Source organism: Octopus bimaculoides, chromosome 11 (genome assembly GCF_046866305.1).
Source record: "Octopus bimaculoides isolate indiv1 chromosome 11, ASM4686630v1, whole genome shotgun sequence".
NCBI lineage: Eukaryota > Metazoa > Mollusca > Cephalopoda > Octopoda > Octopodidae > Octopus > Octopus bimaculoides.
The window spans coordinates 76,849,731-76,872,557 of NC_142938.1; the positions used below are offsets into that span (position 1 = coordinate 76,849,731).

Sequence of the window (22,827 nt, forward strand, 5' to 3'; positions counted from 1 at the left end):
TAAGATGTTCAGAGCAGCCAATTTGTATTAAATTGGCAGTGTCTTCAGAATGTTAATTGTAGGTTGTTGCTTTGTCCCTTCATTTATCTATCTATTTTTGTTTCTGAAGTCACACTTTTCAATCATGGTTTGTGTGTGTGGCCACAAAGAATGGTTTCTCCAGCATTCTGTATCTTCTATCGTTTACTTGCTTCAGTCATTAGACTGCGACCATGCTGGGGCACTGACTTGAAGGGTTTAGTTGAATAAATTGACTCCCAGTGCATTTTTTAAAAAAAATCTGGTACTTTTTAAAATTTTTGCCAAACCACTAAATTACAAGGATATAAACAAACCAACAGCAGTTGTCAAGTGATTGCAGGGGATACAAGCATACACACGTATAAGCTTCTTTCAGTTTCCGCCTATCAAATCCACTCACTAGGCTTTGGCTGACTGGGCGCTACAGTAGAAGACACTTGCCCCAGGTTCCACACAGTGGGACTGAACCCGGAACCGTGTGGTTGGGGAGCAAACCTCTTACCACACAGCCATGCCTGTGCCCTTGAAAGAATGTTTATTCCTTTATTTGCTTCAACCATTCTGGGGGTTCCAGTCACCCCTCTCCCCCCAGTACTTATTTACTTATTTTAAAGCCCGCTACTTTGTTGGACCATTTTTGTCAAGCTGCTAAGTTAAAAAGACACAAAACAAACCAACACCAGTTGTCGAATGGCACAGGCCTGACACACACAATTGATCTCACAGTTTCTTTCCATCAAATTCACTTTCAGGCATTGGTCAACATGAGGCTGTAGTCAAAGACATTTGCATAACGGGACTGAACTCAAGATCACATGGCTGCAGAGCCAACTCCTTAACCCTTTAGACACCAACCTGCCTGAAACTGTCCTTGGTCCTATGATACAAATTTCCCATTTTAAAGTAATCTAATTTAAAATTTCCATAAAAATTTCGTGTTAATTTATGATTCAAACCCCAGTTGAATAATGTTAGGGTTCTTTTAATATATATTTTTTTATTTTCAAAATTAATTGAAAAAAAAAAAAAGGGAATGTATTTCACCAGAAAGATGGTAATGAAAGGGTTAAACCACACAACCATTTTTTTTGTCTCTGTTTGTCTTAGAATTATTTAAAAAAATTCATATCTTTTATTTTATCTTTCACTTGTTTGAGTCATTGGGACACTGCCTTCATGGGGTCAGTTGAACTAATCGACCCCCTTAGTAACTTTCTAGTTGGGTACTTATTCTATCGTTCTCTTTTACTGAACTGCTAAGTTACGAGGATGTAGACAAACCAACACTGGTTGTCAAGTGGTGGTGGTGGTGGGGGGCAAACACATAGACGCACACAAATATGTAACGACAGGCTTCCATACTGCTTCTGTCTACTAGATTCAGTTTCAAGGCATTGTTGGCCCCAGGCTGTTGTAGAAGATCCTTGCCCAAAGTGCCATGCAGCGGGACTGAACCTGTAACCGCATGGCTGCACCTCACAGCCATGCCTGCGCCTAGAAATGATTTTGGTAATAAAAATATTCTAAATACATATCTTTTAACTTGTTTCAGTCATTTGATGTGGCCATGCTGGGGCACCACCTTGAATTTTTAGTTGGATGAATTGACCCCAGTACCTTTTTTTTTCTTTTGATGTCTGGTATTTATTCTATTGGTCTCTTTTGCCAAACCACTAAGTTACTGAGATGTAAACACACGAACACCGGCTGTCAAGTGATGAAGGTGGGCACACACACACACACACAATGGGCTTCTTTCAGTTTCTGTCTACCAATTCTGTTCACAGCGTTGGTCAGCCTGAGGCTGTAGTAGAAGACACTTGTCTAAGGTGTCACAACAGTGGGTCTGAACCCTGAACCATGAGGTTGGGAAGCAAGCTTCTTACCACGCAGCTATACTTGCACCTATGTGTGTGTGTGTGTGTGTGTGTGTGTGTGTGTGTGTGTATGTATGTATGTATGTATATATATATATATATATATATATATATATATATATATATATATATATATATATAAAAATAAATTCAAGAAAGAAGAAACACGTCATATGTAAAATACTTGGATAAGACACTGAAAACATTTGAGGGAGTGTGTGTATTGTGTCTAATGTTACTGAAATTGGAGCACACAACACTAGTAGTTTCGTGTTGACTTTATCTGTTTTTATATATTTATTTTATTTGCTTCTGTGTTGATGGGGGCGGGGGTGGAATTGGCCATTTTCGTTCTGAAATGTAATGAATAGTCTGTAATAATACTTTTAGGTAGCGTCTGTCTCTTTCTCTTCTTCTCTTTGTAGTTTTACTTTCTGTTTCAATAATTGACATAAGAATGGGTTTTCAAATTTATTTCACAGTCTGTCTGTTCTGCATTGGTAGTAGTGATGATGATGATGATGATGTTTTGAGGGTGGGTGTGGATTTGATTCGTTAATTATTGGAAGATTTTTCTGTTAATATAAAAAGTTCCAAGAAAAATGTTTCTTTCGGAGTGACGCCGGTGGCGGCGGTTGTAATATTGCAGTCTTTGACTTTAACAAGTTTATATGAAAGGGTGTTTAACAAAAGCAGTGTGGTGTCTGTGTGTATATATATATAAAATTATTTTTGTATGCATCCATGTGTGTATGCGTCATACTAATATATACTTTTGTTATTTACACCACCTGTCCTCGTCTGTTGTTATTTTTTGTATAATCTCCCATATATATATATATATATATATATATATATATATATACATGTGTGTGTGTGTGTATATATATATACATATGTTTATATATATGTTTATACACACACACACACACACACACACACACACACACACACACACACATACAAACACACACATACGTATGTTTATATATATGTATATACTTGTGTGTTTATATATGTATATAAAAGAACAGTTTTAGTGCTGTTCTGCCAGCCACAACATGATGAGGTTTTCTGCAATTATCTATTGATTATTTACCAGTTCGAATATGATCAATAGAGTGGATAAAAAAAAAAATGAAAAGCAAATAAAAAAAAAAGAAAGAAAAAAAAACAGAAGAGAAAAGAAAACCCCCTTGTTGTGGCGAATAGTTTCTATCTCTTTTATTCTTCAGCATTTGTAGTGTATTTGTTTGTTTTTTATTGTTGTTTTAGTGGTTCTGTCTAACGAGAAGTTTATTTAGAATTTCTCTCACATTCAAAGACATTTGTTTGCAGTGATTGATTCCTTGTTCTCTCTATTCTTTCTTGTTCAACTTCAGCTCTTCTCTCTTACGTGTTTATTTTACTACTCTGTCTTCTTTTGTTGTCAATCTATATTCATTTTCCTTTATAATAATAATAATAATAACAATAAATGGTTCCGCCTTTTAAACTTGTGCTGTTTCAAGTTACGTTCAACTTTTATTTAAATTTCCTCACAAAAAGCTGCAGCGGCTGTAATTTTGCGGGGTTAATTTTAGCATTTTAATCTCAAAATTTTGATACGTAAGATTTGGCAACGTAACTCATTTCTTTTCACTCCTGTAGATAGAGACTCTAGCAAACTTTATCCCTATCCTATCCTTTTTTTTCTTCATTTCTGTACCCTCCCCCCCCCCTGCTCCTCCCATTTTATTATAGATACACTCTCTGTATACTTTTGGCTAGATTCCAAGTTTTCTTGTGGAACGCCATGGTAAAGAATCGTGGTTGTCTCTCTCTCCCTGCTTCCCCCCTTCTCTCTCTTTCTCTTCCTTCTCAGTGTGCATTAGCTCATATTTAATGCTACCGTTGCCGTCGTCGTCGTTGCTGCTGCTGCCGCTGCTACTGCTGCTGATACAACAACAGCTTTCTTTAGTTTAAGTCAGTTTTTCACTTCAGCCTTCGTGCTTTCTGCTTTCCGTAACAATTATTTTGCCAGTCATGTGCTGTTGCCTACCCCTCAATTTACCATGTGCGAATAGGGAAAATACTCACATGACAAAAAATACCCATGCAGCCAGAAAGTTTCAGAAACAGGTATGCACCCCCCACCTTACCTTCATTTCATATCCCTCACTCTCTCTCTCTCTTTCTCTCTCTCTCTTTCTCTCTCTCTCTTTCTCTCTCTCTCTCTCTCTCTCTCTCCTTCTTTCTCTGTCTCGCACCCCCCTTGATGTGTGCCTTCCTGTATGTGTTGTATATTTTGTTTCATTATCAAGGTCCAGCTGAATATCCTTTGATGTTGGAATATTTCTCTTTTTTTTTTAATTCTTCTTTTTCCCCCTTCATCACTTTAATGAAAATACTTCCAAATTTTGCAAAAAGTTTGTGGTATTCTTTTATTCTTTCAATTTTGGAGAGATTTAATTTCGTTTTCTGTGTTTTCTCATAAATTACTTTGGTTCATTCAAATTTAACCAATTTACAAATCTTTCTGTAAATTCTTTACAGTTTTCTTTCAAGTATTTAAAAAAAAAAATCAAGATTCACAGAATTTTATCTGAACTTTTTATTTTTTTTTATTTCAATATTTGTCGTTGCAAAGAAATTGTAAAGTTGGTACACACACACACACACAGACAAAACGAGTCTAGGATGTATATACAGTAGCTTGTTTGGTACCTTCTTAGTTCCTGACTTGAAATTCCACGGAGGATGACTTTACTGTTCATCCCCAGAGACTGATAAAACAAGAACTAATAATAATACATACTGGAGCCAAGTCGAAAGAATATACACCTTTCACAAGAAAACTGCTTTGTGCCTACGAAAGGAATCACTTGTCATGGTAAATTTCCTTGTGGAAACGTTTTAGACTTGGCCTTGCAAACATTCTTCATTTCTAAGAGTCAGCCGCCCATCCGTCCAAGAAATGTATGTGTTTCTTAGTATTGATTTTAATTATGTGAAGCTTTGCTCTGTATGTATATGTTATTTGCATCCTTTCTTGTCAGCATTTCTTGTATTTTCAAACATATCTTTTGGGTTAAAATAATAATAATAATAATAATAATAATGATCTCTTTGTTTCACATAAACTCTCTTATATGTAAATACACATGTGCACACATACATTTCCATGTTTATATATACAATTGTTTGTGTCTGTGTGTATACATATATATATATATATATATATATATATATATACACACACACATATACACGTGTGTATATACATGCATACATATATGTATATACATATAAACATTTATATACATGTGTATATATAAACGCACGCACACACACACACACACACATGTATGCAGAAAGAATTCTTGTACACTTATTGAAACAGCTTAATTCTAGTTTTATCTTTCAAGATTTTTATTTATTCATTTAATTTGTATTTCCATGAGTTCCTTGCAGTTTGTTTGGAACTGTAAAAATTCCTAAATCCATCGTTATTTCTAGTTCTTCATAACCTCGTCTTTACTTTACACACATGCATATTATACATAGATATAAGCACATACACACTCTCTCTCTCTTTCTCTCTCCAAACTCAATGCAAGAACAATCTATCTTCTCATTAAAAGGCGGGCAAGATTGATTGGAACTCTTGTTCGTTGTTTTCCATGGAAGTTATTTTTAAAAGGAATGACGATGAGCCAAACTGGATTGGTATCTATTTTTGCTTCCGTTTTCCTCTCCCACATCTACAGACAAACACTAACACTGCCACATTGAATTGGAGTTAATTTGGAGGCGGTGTGGTGTATGTGTGAGAGGACAAGCGTTGTTCTGAGTTTCCAAAGATTGATTTACTAAAAATATAGGCTACAAATTGTTACTTAGATTAATTTGCAGGAATTTGTTTTCTTTTTCCTCTCTCTCTCTCTCCTTAATTTTCACAGCAGAATTTTAAAATTTTTGTCAGTTTTTTTGAAATGATGAATATATTCTTGATATTTTTACTGTTTGCTTGCCATTCTTGATTTAGATGGGGAGGTAGAATTTATAGCTGTGTGTGTATAATCGTTGTGAATCGTCTGTTAAGATAAGTTGGTAAAACATTTCTTCAGCCCAGGTCTGCTTCCTTGTTAGTTACTGGTTCCACTGCATGCACTGTTGGTTTTAGAAATTCTATGAATGTTGCAGGTTGACATTTCTTATCTGAATGTATCTGTACAGAAAGTCTGTATAGATTTCTTTTGGCCCGTGAACAGCAAAGTGTAGGCCCTTTCTCCTATCTGAGTTACCTATGGGCATTCTGGCACTTGAACCTTGTAGTGGAAGGTCTTCAGGGTCTTGATTGCCCTGATCAAAACTGAAATTGCTGCTTCTCTCGTGATATGTGCGTGTGTAGGGGGGGTCACACTTATTTTTTGTTTTTTATTTATATATTTTTTATTTATATATTTATATATGTCTTTGTGTAATTTATGTTGATTTACCAATTCTTTAATGACTGGATATATATTTGTATATCCCACCCTTCAGTTTTATATAAACCCTGTCTGTACATCCCCTTATATGCCTGCCATTCCACTTTAATAATTGTATTTATAAATGGGCCCATGTTACAAATTATAGAATTAAATTAGTAGGTTCTTCTCACCCCTGTGCCATCCCACCGCCACTTATGGCTTATGGTATTTAGTTATATCTTTTTATGATTGAAATCTGTTTTTCTGTTCCTCCCTCTAGTCAATTATTGAATTCAATAAAATCAATTACTCCCCCCCCCCCCCTTCCTTTCCAAACTTTATGAGCCCCGCATTATTTGTGGTTAATGTTAGCAAAAATAAGTGTTGATCTTTAAGTGCCTCATTTAGTTCCAGTTCTCCGCTATGCTCTTACAGTCAAACCAATGTCATTGTTTGACTTTGTCTTTCGTCCCTCTACGATCTGATGAATTGTACGCGGATTGATTCTCTGATCTACTGATAAATTAATTAACAATATTACAATTAAATAATATTAATATATTATTATTATTATAAGCTTCTTTCGTACTATGGAAGTGTTGTGTTCCTGAAAATTTTGGTGTCGCATTCTGTAATGCGAAACTTATTTTTCTCCCGTGTTACATAACATGAAAAATAGGTTTTGCATTACAGAATTCCACATAACGGTAGGATTTTCAGGAATGCAATTTCTGTGTAATGTGGAGCATGTCTGTTTTATTAGGATATAACAAGTACCTGTGAGACACTGATGTCAATTCAACTGGCTTCATTTCATATTTATTGAATGAAGTAGGAAACAAACCATGTTACTTTCAAGATGTTAAAAGCCTAATTTAACTGTGAGACTAAGTGCAGGGATGGCCGTGTGGTTAAGTAGTTTGCTTAACAACCAAATGGCTTCGGGTTCAGCCCCACTGCTTTGGGGCAAGTGTCTTCTACTATTGCCCCAAGCTGACCACTGCTTTGTGAATATGATTGATGGAAACTGTATTAAGCCCATTACACATACACACACACACACACACACACACACACACACACACACAATTTGTGTGTGTGTGAATGTAAGGAACTAATTGATGCTTTAGGGCAGAAAGGGTTCCCAGAACCCATTCCTGTATTTTACAGCCAATTTTGACAGGACATTAAATGAAATAAAATTTGTTTTAAATAGAATTTATTCATAAAAGATACATAATTTCATAACCTATCGTTTTGAAAATGGTGACTCCCCCTCCCCGAATTTGTTTTCCACCATACCCTGAAGTTCCTTGGAACCTATTTTGAGGATCACTACTTAAGGCTATCCTTCTTCAATACTGATTTTCTAGTTCCAAGAGGGTTAAGTTTATTCCTTAGCTTTTTTAAAGTTAGTTTAACCCCTTTTTGTTATCATATTTCTGTTGAAAAAAAAAAAGCTTTTGCTTCAATTAATTCTTAAAATAATGAAAAATGTAGTAAAATAACTTGTTTGATGCCTAGAACATAAACTGACCTATATTTTGGTGGACAGTTTAATTTAAGTTAGCATCATAGAGCTAAATGGCATTTTCAGGCTGGTTGACACATCATCATCGTTTAATATCTCTTCTTATGGGTTGAACGATTTGACATGGAGCTGGGCCGCAGGGAGCTGTCCAGACTCCACCTATCTGTTGTGGCATGGTTTCAATGACTGGATGCCCTTCCTAACACCAACCACTTAACAGTGTGTGCTGGGTGCTTTTTAGGTGGCACCGGCACCTGCAAAAGGACAAGCCTGGATGTGTGGAAGATGGGTTTTACTTAGCTTGAAAATCGCTGTCTTCCACGCTTGGTTAACCAACCTTGCTTACCTTGTGCAATGCATGCAACAAGCCATATTCCTTTGAACCTTCTACTGTAGATGTGACCCACAGGGATGAATATGGAGTGGGAACTACAAGACCACATTTAAGGTTTTATTGTCTATATTCGTCCTGTATAGCATAGATTACTTGCTAAAGCTTTTATTCTGTTTTTTTTTTTTGTTTCTTTAACCCTTTTGAGGTCCACTTGCCTGAGACTGTTCCTAGTTCTGTAATTTTGTCATGCAGTCTTCTCATTTTAAGTGATCTAAATTAAAATCATTCAATTTTGTTATATTTTAAACACCGGCTTAATGATGTCTGCTAATTTTACCAAATTTCTCAATATTTTCAAAATTACGTGATGCCAAGGCAATGATTTTCAGAAGTGTGGTAAAGAAAGGGCTAATACCATCATGTAATTGATATTAATCAATATATTGATAATGGCTGTGATTGCAAAGAAGGCAAAGAACCAAACTAGAGGCTTAAGGGCAGCAGTTCCTGAACTTATTTTGGTATGGAACTCATTATATGATTTTTCCATAAAATGAGGAATCCATACCAGTATTTTCGACGCCATCCCTGCCACCTTCTTCTAGTAAACCGTCAAATGTCTTATTAGTTCCTTCTCTGACATTTTTTCTCTCTCTTCTCTTTAGAATACTTTGAACTTTCTTCTACAGATCTCTTTATATAGAACTTTTAATGAAATAGTTGGAGGTTATTTGTGGTAGCTGACGTGGTTTGGCTCTTGTTTTCAATATTCTAAATATCAATATTGCAAACCTATAATGAGTTAGCGTCAGAAAGCTGGCAATTTTGCAGCACCTTTTAAATCGCTGACAGCGACACTCCAGGGTGCCATAGCTTCAACTGGGGAGTGGGTGGGGAGTTTTAACCTTTAAAAGTAATGGCTGCATGGTTAACAAAGAAGTTCACTTTTTAACCACATGGTACTTTGGGTGTCTTCTACTACAGCTTTGGGTTGACTATTGCATTTTGACAGAAACTGTACAGAACCCTGTTGTATCATCATTTTAACATCCACTTTTCCATGCTTGCATGGGTTGGACAAAGTTTATGCAAGGCAGATTTTCTGCAGCTAAATGTTCTTTTTGTTGCCAACCGTCACCTGTTCTCCCAAGTAAGGTAATATTTCCCCACCACCAGACATGTCCTTGCAGGAAATGACCGATGCTGCTTGTCTGACAGTGAAGAACCATTTCACAACTATCACATGATGTCAAATCAAGGAGACACAAATAAACACATACACGACAGGCTTCTTGCAGTTTCTGTCTATCAAATCTAATTGCGAGGCTTTGATCAGCCCAGGGTTACAGTAGAAGACATTTGCCCTAGGAACCATTTGGTTGGGAAGCTAACTCGTTACCACACAGCCCCATGCTCGTATATGTATATTTGTGTGTGTCAGTTCCTGTGTTTTTGTATTAATACCATTTGGTCTGTTGTGACGTTTGTGTATGCTCACGTAAGCAGTATGCCCCCCCCCCCCCACCTACTTGGCAGTTTGACCTTCAAAAAATCCAGTGGAATAAATGAATTTAGTAGTCAACAAGAAAGCATTGGCATCAGGAAGGACATTCCGGTTATAAAAGATTACTCCCAAAAAGTCTTGTCCAACTCATGCCAGCATGGAAAAAATGCAGCCATAAAATGGTGATGATGATGATGACGGTGTTTAATAAACCAGTTCTTCTACATTGAATTTCTTTTTTCGACAGTAACTTTTTTTTTTATCGATAAAAAGGGGTCTTTTGATTTCTTCTTTTAAGCATTATACAATTGATGCTATTACCATCTTCCATCTTCTCGTTTCTAACGTTATATACAAATAAAGAGGAAAGAATGTTTCATCTGTTATGCATGGAGATCAAATATATTTGCTTTCAGACATTACATTGTGTTGAGATAGGTTTGAAATGTAGAAAGCAATCTCATGTGTTATCATTCTTTATTTCCACTGCCTGGGACGATTTCTCTTTGATGGTGTTGCAACAGTGTATGCGTTTGGTTTTGCGTTAATGGTTCATTCCAAACCTTGGGAGCGATATAGATTTGAATTGAGAGGCAGCGATATTAAGTTATAAATATCTTCTCTCCTCCACTCTACTTGTGGATTATTTTATGAGAAATCTATAAATCAGGACTGCCAAATATAAAAGTACTGATCAATTTATTCTTGCCATTTTGTTTTTCTGTTCCAAATTGTAGGAAAAGTATTATCCAAAATGGCTTACTTTTATACATAGTTAAAACCGTTTTTTTTTTTAAAGTTTTTTCTTTTTATTTTAAAATTTTCTTTGTGAATTTGTTCTTCAAGCGTTTGGGAATTATAATAAAATGATTAGCTGAAAAAAGCCTGGATAACGTTTTAGATTCCTAGCATTAATGATAAAATATTTGAATATTTCTGCAGACCATATTTTGAATTTATTTCTCTTGTGAATTTAATTCTGAACAATTATACAGCAAGGAAGAACGGATGGAACTGAACTAAGGCTTTTTTTTTTTATGTAGGGTGGAATGTATAATTGGGGTTTATTCATGTTTTGAAATATTCCATATGATCACCCAATAGTTTAGTAACCTTCATACTTTTTGGATGCCAACTGTCCAATTATGACTTATCTGTTTATATTTTCAAACTGTTGGGATGGGTTTGTAGTTAAGAAGTTTGCCCCTTGACCATGTGGCTTTGGGCTCAGTCCCACTATGAAGTGCCATGCACAGATGTCTTCTAAAGCTTTTGGACTGACCAGTGCCTTGTTTGGGAATTTAGTAGACAGAAAGAGAAAGAAGCTCAGCTCTGGAGGAGGTAGACCATAATTGGTGAGGCCATTGTAGCTGGGCTGCAGTCAGTGATGCATGTTAACGTTTCCTGTCAGTGTATCTGGTGTCTCTGCCATTTCATATTCCTCTGGAATAAATTTGAAAAAACCCTTTACTTAAAAACAGGTAATGGTTGGCAACAGGAAGAGCATCTGCTTATAAAAATCCTGCCTCTAATACCCCCCCCCCCCCCGTCTAACCCATTCTATATGAATAAACAGATATTAAACTTTTCCTATAGTTAAGGGCATCCAGCTGTAGAAACCATGCCAAAGTAGACAGAACTTAGCACAGTCTTCTGACTCACCAGCTCCTGTCAAACTGTCCAACCCATGCCAGCATGGAAAACAGACGTTAATTGATGATGTAATTCATAAGATTCTATGATATGCCAAGATTCTGACTTGAGTCATTTTCTCTCTCTCACGTCTTCAGAAGTGTTATGTTTTATTCAATATATTTAGTTGTAATTCTTTTGTTTTGATATTTTTTTCTTTCTTAAATATTAAACATTAGATTTTTGGATGTTTTCCGGTTTCTAGTTTTCCCAATTCTAAGCTATTGTTTCAAATTGTTTTCACTTTTTGCAAATTAGTTATCTAAATATCTAAGATATTTTATTGTTATGATGGTAACTGTTTTTAATTTTTTACTTCATTCTACCAAGATGGAGTTAAAAGACTTTTCTATATTTACATCGATGTAGCTTCAATCAGTTTGATCTCTGATTGTTATCTGGATGTGTATACATTGTATATCAGACTGAATTCCAACAAGGAACCATTATTTCTAAACTGAAGATAATAATAGCATTCTTATCCAACAGGCTGATGTACTCATGTGCTAGCGTCCATTATTGTCTTTAGTGTTATTTTTAGCAAATATTTTCAAAGTAGGTTGTTTTTTTTGTTTTTTTATTGTAGTATTTAGTAGTCTGTAGTTTGTATGTTTAACAATGTTTATCCATGTTTGCATGAGGGATGGGGCAGAAACATATTCAAGGCAGGATTTTGTGACTGGATATTCTTCCTATTGTCCACCCGTACCTATTTTGGATGGAAGGGAATATTTTGTTTTTTTAATGCCACATATTTGAAAGTGCAGAATAACCAGTCCTAACAATGTTAATATAGAATGCAAACACCATTCACAATTTTGGCTGAAACAAAGCTATAGAATGTCAAACATTTATGCACATTTCTGTGCACACGTCTCTATTAACAATAGTCTTGATGCAGCACTCGTAGGGCATTAGTTGGACTGGGACTGTGGGAGAAGACAAAATTGTCCAAGGTGTTGCGCAGTGGGACCTGGTTCAGAATTGCATGGTTGCAGCTTGAACTTATTAAACATGTAGCCATGTTTGCGACTATGGTCATGTATGTATGTGCGTATGTATGTAAAAATGTGTACATATGTTACAAGTCTGAGAACTGACACACTTAGACTCCACTGTTCCTTCAGTCATCATCTGGCTGTCTTAAATACGTTATAGAATCGAGGCCTGCCAAGCATGCGATACAAACCAGTACAAATGATGCAATTTAATTGGCTACTCAACCGAGTAGTGGCTGACCTCTTCCTAAAAGTGGAGACATTTCAGTATTAACTGGTGTTCCGCCTACTGCACTTGAACATAAAGATGTGTGCACATGTACGTACACATTTTTAGTGCAGACTGATGAAGATAGCATCAAAGGGACCTGATTGAGTAAACAAAGCTATGACTTCACCTATAATGCTTCTCAGAAATAGGTGTGAGTTACAATTGCATGAATAAAGGAATATGTAAAACCTGTTATCTATGCATTTTCTTTTATACATACCTACATACATGCGTCTTGGTCAGTCATCATTATCATCATCATTTAATGTCTGTTTTCCATGCTGGCATGGGTTGGACGGTTTGACTGAGAGCTGGTGAGCCAGAAGGCTGCACCAGGCTCCAATCTGATCTGGCAAAGTTTCTACAGCTGGATGCCCCTCCTAACGCCAACCACTCCGAGAGTGTAGTGGGTACTTTTTGCGTGCCACTGGCACAGGTGTGAGTCAGGCTGGCCTGGCATCGATCATGTTCGGATAGTGCTTTTTATGTGCCACCTGCATTGGGGCCAGTCAGGGGGGTACTGGCATCAGCCACGTTCGGTTGGCACTTTTTACATGCCTTTAACACAAGAGCCAGTCAGGGGGTACTGGCATTGGCCACATTCAGATGGTGCTTTTTACGTGTTACTGGCATGAGAGCCAGTCATGGGGGACACTGGCCACAACTATGATATTGGTTTTACTTGGACTCAACAGGTCTTCTCAAGCATATCATATCACATGACCCATCAGGGGTACTCTTAACTGGGCCGGACATGCGTGGCTGTGATCTCACTTTAGTTGCAGGGTCTTCTCAATCACAGCATATCTCCAAAGGTCCTAGAAGACATGGTTGTGTGGTTAAGAAGCTTGCTTTTCATCCTTGTGGTTCCAGGTTCAATTCAACTGTGCTGCACCTTGGGTTGGTGTCATCTCCTACAGCCTCAGTCTGACCCGTGTCTTCTGAGTGGATATAGTAAATGGAGACTGTGGAAGCCTGTCATATCATCATCATCATCATTTAACATCTGTCCCACCCATGCCTGCATGGGTGGGACAGTTTGACAGGATTTGACCAGCTGGTGAGCTGCCCGAGCCCTATTTGTTCTGGCATGGTTTCTACAACCGGATGCCCACCGACCACTTTACAGAGTGTACTGGGTGCTCTTAATGTGGCCTCAGTATGGGTACTTTGCATGGTATGGCACATGTACACACACACACACACACACACACACACACACACACACACACACACACACACACACACACACACACACACATATATTTATAGGCGCAGGAGTGGCTGTGTGGTAAGTAGCTTGCTTACCAACCACATGGTTCCAGGTTCAGTCCCTGTCTGTGTCACCTTGGACAAGTGTCTTCTACTATGACTTTGGGCCGACCAAAGCCCTGTGCGTGGATTTGCTAGGCGGAAACTGAAAGAAGCCCATCATATGTGTGTGTTTGTGTATGTATGTATGTATGTATTTGTGTGTCTGTGTATGTCCCCACCACCATCACTTGACAACTGACGTTGATGTGTTTACATCCCTGTAACTTAGTGGTTTAACAAAAGAGATTAATAGAATAAGTACTAAGCTTAGTAACTTAGCGGTTCAACAAAAGAGACCAATAGAATAAGTACTAAGCTTAGTAACTTAGCGGTTCAGCAAAAGAGACCAATAGAATAAGTACTAGGCTTACAAAGAATAAGTCCTGGGATCAATTTGTTTGACTAAAGGTGGTGTTCCAGCATGGCCACAGTCAAATGACTGAAACAAAATAAATAAATAAATATATATATATATATATATATATATATATATATATATAATGTTGCAGTATAATCCTGTAGCATTTAAACCAATCATATTTGGCCGACTGACCAGATCTGTCCTCTGACGCTAACCCTAAAATATCATTCTAAAAATTAACGGTTACCTCTTCAAAATCTCAAAGCTGCAAGATAACACATGATTAAATGAAAACAATATGAATAAGTAAGCATTACTTTTGACAGAATAATGTGATTGCTGAAGGGTTAAAGTATAATGTGTGGTTTTAATATGTCTGGCCTTTCTATATTGATGACCGGAGAATTCATGTGTCGTATTTATATACAGTATATTTGCAGAGTTTTGTTCATGTACAGTAGGCGGAACACCAGTTAATACTGAAGTGTCTCCACTTTTAGGAAGAGGTCAGCCACTACTTGGTTGAGTAGCTAATTAAATTGCATCATTTGTACTGGTTTGTATCGCATACTTGGCAGGCCTCGATTCTATAACGTATTTAAGACAGCCAGATGATGACTGAAGGAACAGTGGAGTCTAAGAGTGTTATTGCCTCAATCTGTCTATGTGTGTCATTTTTCAGATTTGTAACACAGCACAGATACTTGACTAATGACATTCTCGTTTTTATTCGTCTAGAGAAGCACTTCTCTCTTCAGCTTTCTCTGCTCCTCTTATTGGCTTCCATTTCTTCTTCAAAATTTCTCAAATGAAATTAGTAATTTTGTAATAGCCTGAAATTGACCATTATTAAAGGTACTGCCATGTTGAAACATCACCTCTTTATAAGAAATATTTTGTACACATGCACAAATGCGTAGATGGTGCATCTGTCACGCATCTGAAAACCAGAATTTACAAATACATCTAACCCATGCAAGATGGATATAGGAAAACATTTTGATTTTTTTTCTCTAGGCTTCATGTGATTGTTCAATGGATTATCCATTAAATTAGTCATTGCTAAGCTTAATACTGTCTAAGTTAGAAAAGGATACTGTTTGAAATGGCACTTATCAGGAATTATCTGCAACTAGCTTGCCATCTTGATATTCTTTTTGAAATGGCATCTACAAAATTCAGATCTGTAAATGATGCTAGTCATTTCTTAGTTGATGTTTATCTCCAGCATTTGTAGAAGTGGTACAGCCTCATAAGGTTTTAAGCTGACTAAGATGAGATTTTGTTGAATATACAAAGAAATTCATAAAAAGCATATCATATATATATATGGATAACGGATGTTAAATGATATATATATATATATATATATATATATATATATATATATATATATATATATATAAAGATATGTTGGCTTTGCCTGTGTGTTAAACATTCTTTCTCCATTATAAAGGCATGTGTTTTAACTGAATGTATGTTTAGGTCTTTGGTAGGATATCAGTTGATCTCCTGAGGCTTATTGGTTACATTTTTGCTTCGGTCACAATACTGCCTACAGAAATTTATCTAAAAGCTGTTAATTTGGAAGCAGCAAATAGACGTTGCTTTAATATTGTATATCACTGTCATCGTCTTTTCTCCATGTTGGCATGGGTTGGACAGTTTGACAGTAGCCAACAAGTCACAATGTCTGCTTTGAATATGTGTTACATGCAAGTGGATTTAGTAGGGGGAAACTAGAAGTCTTTTACACGTGTGTGTGTGTGTGTGTGTGTGTGTGTGTTTCCTTGCCTTCTTATTGTGTGATTTCTGGTATTCTATGAAAACGTGTCTGACCATGGAGGGAATATTACTTTGCTTAAAATTAGAATCCTAAAAGGGTTAGCAACAAGACAGACATCCAAAACACCCTCAATAAACTTGGTCTGACCCGTACAAGCTTGGAAAAGTTGACATCAAAATGATTTATATGTATGTATCATTGATTGAACATCCGCCTTCCATGCTGGCACGGAAGTAAGGCCTAGAATCGAAGGGCCATCGAGTTAACCTAGCAAAAACCAAAGTCTTAGCAAGTAGGAAGGCAGACAAATCACAAGTCCCTGCTCAATCTGTAGAAAAGATGTAGGTAGAAACTCCATAAGATGCACCCAGTGTAAGCTTTGGACACATAAAAGGTGCAACAATATCAGAGGAAGGTTAACAGGGAAAACAGCTTTTGTTGTGGAAGGTGCACAGGTACAATAAACACTGAAAATGTACAGAAAATAGACTCCATCAACTGCCAGAGAAGTAAGCTAGAAGTAATTGATAGCTTCTGTTATGTAGGTGATCGAGTTAGTAGCAGAGGTGGATGCTCTGGGAGCATAGCTGTGAGAATAAGATTAGGCTGGGCAAAGTTCCGAGAGCTCCTACCTCTGCTGGCAACAAAGGGCCTCTCCCTCAGAGTGAAAGGCAGATTGTATGATGCTTGTGTGTGAGCAGCTATGCTACATGGTGGTGAAACATGGGCTGTGACAGCTGTGGACATGCATAAGCTTGAAAGAAATGAAGCCAGTATGCTTCACTGGATGTGCAATGTCAGTGTGCATGTTCAACAGAGTTAAAGCATCTTGAGAGTAAACTTAGGCATAAGAAGCATCAGATGTGGTGTGCAAGAGAGACAACTGCACTGGTGCAGTCATGTGATGTGTATGGATGAGAACAGCGTTGAGCCTCACGGGGGTAAAATGGTTGAGCTTCTTTTGAATGTTGGGCCTCACAAAGGCAATGACCAAGACTTTTGGCATTATTTTGCACTTGGGAAGAAGATCCATGAAGCCAAGTAAAATCACAATTGTGTAAGATACCAGTGTCATGAAAATGGCACCCATGCCATTGGCATGTAAAAGCACCTCTTGAGTGTTGGGCCTCACAGAGGCAAGGACCGAGACCATTTGGCTTTATGCTGTGCTTTGAGTGTTGCACCTCTCAGAGACAATTGCCGAGACCATTTGGCATTATGCTACCCTTGAGAAGACGACCCATCAAGCCAAGTAAAACTGCAGTTGTGGAAGATACCAGTGTCACGCAAATGGCACCCGTGCTGGTGGCATGTAAATGCACCCATTACGCTCTCAGAGTGGTTGGCGTTAGGAAAGGAATCCAACCATAGAAACCATGCCAAAAGAGACTGGAGTCTGGTGCAGCCGTCCTGCTTGCCAGCCCTGGTCAAACCGTTCAACCCAGGCCAGCATGGACAACAGATGTTAGATGATGGTCGTGATCATTGTTTAACGTCCGTCTTCCATGCTGGTATATGTATATGTATATATATATATATATATATAAATTTGTCTATTTACATAATATCGAGGTCTCATTCATTCTTTTGTCATACTATTACTATTAATGAATACACACACGCACACACACACACACACACACACACACACACACGAGTAGGCACTTCATATTCAAGGCTCTGATGAAGCTATACAATATCCTGACACTCAACTAAGAGTCCACCACATAGCAGAAACAGTTGTAAGCTAATGAAATTCATAATGCAACCATTGTTTTTCTTGTGTCATCTCTTTTTCTTATTACCCCTCTACATTCATCTAACATTGTGTTCTGGACCAAACGTATATTGAGTTCTGCACCAGGTCATTAGTCTCACTATGCCTAAGTGAAATGTATATATATATATATATATATATATATATATATATATATATGCACGCAGACACACACACTAATTCATGCATAAGGTAGGCAACTGCTGTGGTCTTGTAACTTTTGGAAAGTAATGTAGTTTTTTTTCTGTTTGTGGTCAGAAAGTCTTTGAACTTGTTCCTCTGTTTTCTAAATTGAAATGAATGTTATTTGTCTTCGATTATCTTGGATTAGTCGTATTCCCTCATCAGAATGGACAGAAACTGTAGAATCACCCACTTAAGGATTAATCATTCTGGCTGACACATACGTTCGTGCTGCTGCCGCCGCCAATTGCCAGCATCTTTCTGGCTTTGAATACTTCAGCTCCAGATCGATCAATACTAGATAGCTTCGTATAGCTAAAGAGCCTGCTACTGCTTCAGCCAGCCAACCAGCCAGCCAGCCACTCCACGGTCGCTACTGTTGCTGCCACTTTTTAGCAGAACCTTAGGCTGTTGTTGTATAGCTTCTTGTCCACTTTGCCTCTCTCTCTCTCTGGTCATTTTCAATTTTTAACCATTTCAAGTTTTCACCTCTTTTCTTCCCTTAGCATTTTAGGATACTGTTTTTATTTCATCCCTTATTGTCTCTTTTCTATATAAACGAAAACCAAATTAATTGTAAGTAATTGTTTATATGCTATTGTTTCTCCTTGTCTTTTTCCGTACATATAACATTTTCAGTTTTGTTTCTTTTTTTTTCCTTTTTCTCTCATTTTGTTTTTTGATTTTTTGCTACATGTGATATGATTATGACATCATGCTGCATTAAGTAACTCACAAAGCCTCCCATGTAGATCTTTTATACTTTTTAGATTGAATAGCTACTATTTTTGCCTGTTTTTTTTTCTTTTGCTTGTTCAATGAAATACCATAGCTACTTTTACACGTTTATGATTCATAGTTGTCGATTATTAAAAGCGTCCGCGTCACTCACCACCTGATGCTATTTCTCTAACTTGCTTTCGGGACATTTATTTCTCATTTGTTATTTTTCTCTAATTTTGCAGAATGTATATATATATATATATATATATATATATGTGTGGTGTGTGTTTGTGTGTGTTTTGTTGTATCATTATATTTATAAAGATCCTTGTGTATGCCTTAATTTTTTTTCTCTCTCCTTTTTTGATAAGTGGATTTTGGTTGAATTTCAAGTCGTAGATTCTTCTAGTTAATTTAATATTCGTTCCCAGTGACTCATTAAATTTTGAAAGGCACTGCATCCCATGTCCATGTGCCCAGTGGAAACACATCCTGTAGTTCTTGTTGCCTCTGTTCTGTCTTGTAATTTGCTGTCAAAACGTATTTCAGAATATCACTTTTGTTCTTTTATAGTAAATTCTACCAACTAAGTAGGGGTTTCTTTTTGTAAACGAGCATGCTTTCTTTTCACCCCTTTATCTCTCAACTGCCTCTTCCTTTCTCTCCCCTCCCCCTCTCTCTCTCAATACTTTTGCTAGTATCCAAGCTTGTTTTTCGAGAACTTTAATTATAATTTTACTTACAATATACTAAGGCTCTTATCTTCGGTGGTCTGAGTTGGTTGACCTGGAAGTTATACTTAGAAGAAGCCCATTTAATGTAAGGGAAATTGGTTTGAAGTTATTTGTGGCAGCTCAAGTGCCTTGGCTCTCTTAGTCTCACTTTCTTGCCCTGACTCTCCTTTTTAATATTTGTTCTCTCTCTTGCATATTACTCTCTGCAGACTGCTATTGTTCTGGAGATGAATAAGTTATTCTAAAGCTTTTGTTTTCCTTCTCTATTCTTGCAATGGTACTGCCGTTATCTTTGAATATTATGTTAATTTGCTTTGCTTGACCCATCAGATATTACTTAAAAATATTGATTATTTTCCTAAAGACACCATCCAAGTAATTGTATTGATTTTTATCAATACCACTATAAAGATTCCTTAACATCGTATATTTTTATAGAATTGTCTCTTGTGCATTATAAAATCAGTGCTCTGTGAGAGAGAGAGAGAGAGAGAGAGTTCTTTGATTGATAAACACATGTTGAATAAAGAATTGTAAATGTTGTGGGGTTTGATTGCTATTATTGATTGTTGTTATGCTGTTTTATATACTACATCAGTATGACACATCATTCCTCTGTTCTGGCTTTGTTTTTGGAAATCACTTAATTTGGCAGATGTTTCTGAATCTGTCATTCGAAGTAAATTTTAATTGCAGCATGTATGATTCAGACGTGGAATGGAAATAGAAAGACAAAGAAAAAATGAGACTATTTCCATGTTCCATATGGCCACACTTAAGAGCAGTTGGCTTTTATTTATCAATGCCATTTCATTCAAGTAAGCGCTATTCACATATCGTAAATTGAAAATGGTATTAATGTGTGTTTGTGTACATTCTGTGAATCTGTGTGTATGTGTATAAATGGGTGTGTATTTGTGTGTATAAATGGGTGTGTATGTGTGTGTATATGTGTTTGTGTATGTGTGTAGATATGTGTACACATATGTGTGTGCATATATGTGTATAAATATGTGTATAATTAGCGTGTATATGTGTGTACATATTTGTGTAATGTACAATAGTAGGTCTGTGTGTGTGTATGTGTACAAATGTATAAATGTATGTGTATAATTGTAGGTGTGCATATGTATATATATGTGTCTCCATGTGTGTGTGTAATGTATTACATATCATTATCATCACCATCATTTAATATCTGTTTTCCATGCTGAGTTAGACACACCCACACACATACAATGTAATACCTCAATGGAAACCTCATCTCCGTGTATAGTCTGAAGAACAAGTTAGGAGTTTTTCGCTCTCTCTGTTTATAATTCTTCTGACTACAATGTAGAAATTTTAAAAAAATCTGCCTTTAAACACACTTTTACATTGATTGGTGTTCATACTGTTGTTATAGGCAAGTATTACCACCCTTAAGTTAATTGATTGTACAATATTGACATAACGATGTTATGTCAATAACAATAACAGTGTTATAACTGTGGTCCTTTTCTCAGATATAATGTAAAAGAGCATTTTGATTTTAAGTATTGTTTATTAGGGTGTAGGACTGTACATCAATAAATATGGTTTTTAATCTTCTCCATTCTCCTTTTGTTATTTCAATAAAACAGATTTAAAATGATTCATTGTTGTATCTTGCAGACATCTCGCTTTTGTTAATGGGTCTTAATTTTAACTGATATTTATTTATATGACTCTGAAATGATGTTTTAACCTCTCTGGTACCTTCGTACCTGAGACTGTCTTTGGTTTTTCTGATACAAACTTCCTGTTCTAAAATAATCGAAATTAAAACCCTCCATCTAAAATTCTTGGTGATTTATGTTCCAAATATTAACTTAATTATAACAAAAAAAAAAGTTATTAGTTTACTAATTTTTCCTTGTTTTCAAAATTAACTGAAACCCAGGCAATTCATTTCAGAGAGAAATTTGGTAACAGAAGGGCTAATAAGGTTATTTTGGTAAAATACTGAGCGGAGGTTTATCACTCTTGTTGGAAATAAGTCAGAAGTTTTTTCACATTACTTTCTCAACATGCTTTCATACATTTTGCTGCATACGAGTGCTATGGTTGCTACCATCTTCCTGTTTATCATTAAGTTTTTCTTTTGATGTTAATTTCTCTGTTTCTGTACAGTTTTGTGAAATGGCAGTTTGCTATGAGTGCGCTATTTCAACAACAGTGGAAAACGAAATGAAAACGATGAAGCAAACCCCAGAAACTCAAATGAATTTATGAGCAGAATTGAGCATTCTTCCTGTTGGTCAATTACAGAATTTAGTCCACTAGTGTTGCTTAATCTGAAATAATACCTGTAGGGGCGGAGGAACCCCTTCAAGCAAGGACTTAACCTATTGGCATTTAAACTGATCGTATCTTTTTCCTGTTCAACCTGGCCAAATCTGGCTTCTCACACTTACCCTACAATGTCATTCTAAATATAAACAATCACATCATTGAAATTGTGAAGCTACAAGGCAATTGCACGATTAATTAAAAGCAGTGTGATTATTAAATAAGCCTTACATGGTGACAGTATTATTTGAATGGTAGAAAGTTGAAGTGTTTTATATCTCCAGATCTGAAAGAGAGAGTTACCAGTGCTAGTGTCCATCTGCTTCTTCTTGGACTCAAAGAGGTGGAATTTTGCTGTTGTTGGTAGGAGAGCAGAAACCAAATGTATTGTACTCTTGTTTACATCACTGTAACTTAGCAGTTCAGCAGGAGAAACTGTTAGGCTCAGTACCAGACTTAATAAAAAGAAATAAGTACTGGCATTAACCATGTTTGGATGGTGCTGAGTATCTGTTAGTCTTATCCAACTCATGCTTGCATGGAGGGGTGGAGAGGAACATAAAAACCAATCACACACACACACACACACTTGTGTGTGTGTGTGTGTGTGTGTGTGTGTGTGTGTGTGTGTGTGAATGTATCTATGTTTGTGTTTCCTTGCCATGACAGCTTGTGGTTGTTGTTTCATTTTCGATATTCTGAAAATCATGTCTGGCTATGAGGAAATATTTCCTTGCTTGGAAACTGGTAAGGGTTGGCAGCAGGATGAGAGCATCCATCTGTAGAGAATCCAACCCAACAGCAACCATCTGACCCATGCAAGCACAGAAACATGGGTGTTAAAATGGTAATGATGATGAATGTATATACATATATGCATGCGCACACACACATGCTTGTTTCAACCAGAGCCTGTGGCCATGTGGGGATACGACTGTGTGTGTGTGTATGTAAACC

General features: G+C 36.7%; 1 protein-coding gene across 21 annotated transcripts in view; it reads left to right on the forward strand.

Annotated features, from left to right (window-relative positions):
* The window catches only part of LOC106873685 (SRSF protein kinase 1), a 269,109-nt gene that overhangs the window by 166,806 nt on the left and 79,476 nt on the right, over positions 1-22,827 (forward strand). For 3 of the 21 annotated variants that reach the window (XM_089360402.1, XM_014921157.3, XM_089360405.1), the window contains exon 1: positions 3,857-4,019. The exons of 14 other annotated variants lie outside the window; for them this stretch is intronic. In XM_089360402.1, coding sequence (XP_089216528.1) covers positions 3,994-4,019 — 26 coding nt within the window. In that variant the 5' untranslated portion in view covers positions 3,857-3,993. Of the gene's footprint in view, positions 1-3,856; positions 4,020-4,143; positions 4,771-18,149; positions 18,680-20,074; positions 20,379-22,827 lie in introns of those variants that run through there. 4 more of the 21 variants (XM_089360394.1, XM_014921152.3, XM_089360408.1 and 1 more) reach the window with 3 other exon arrangements.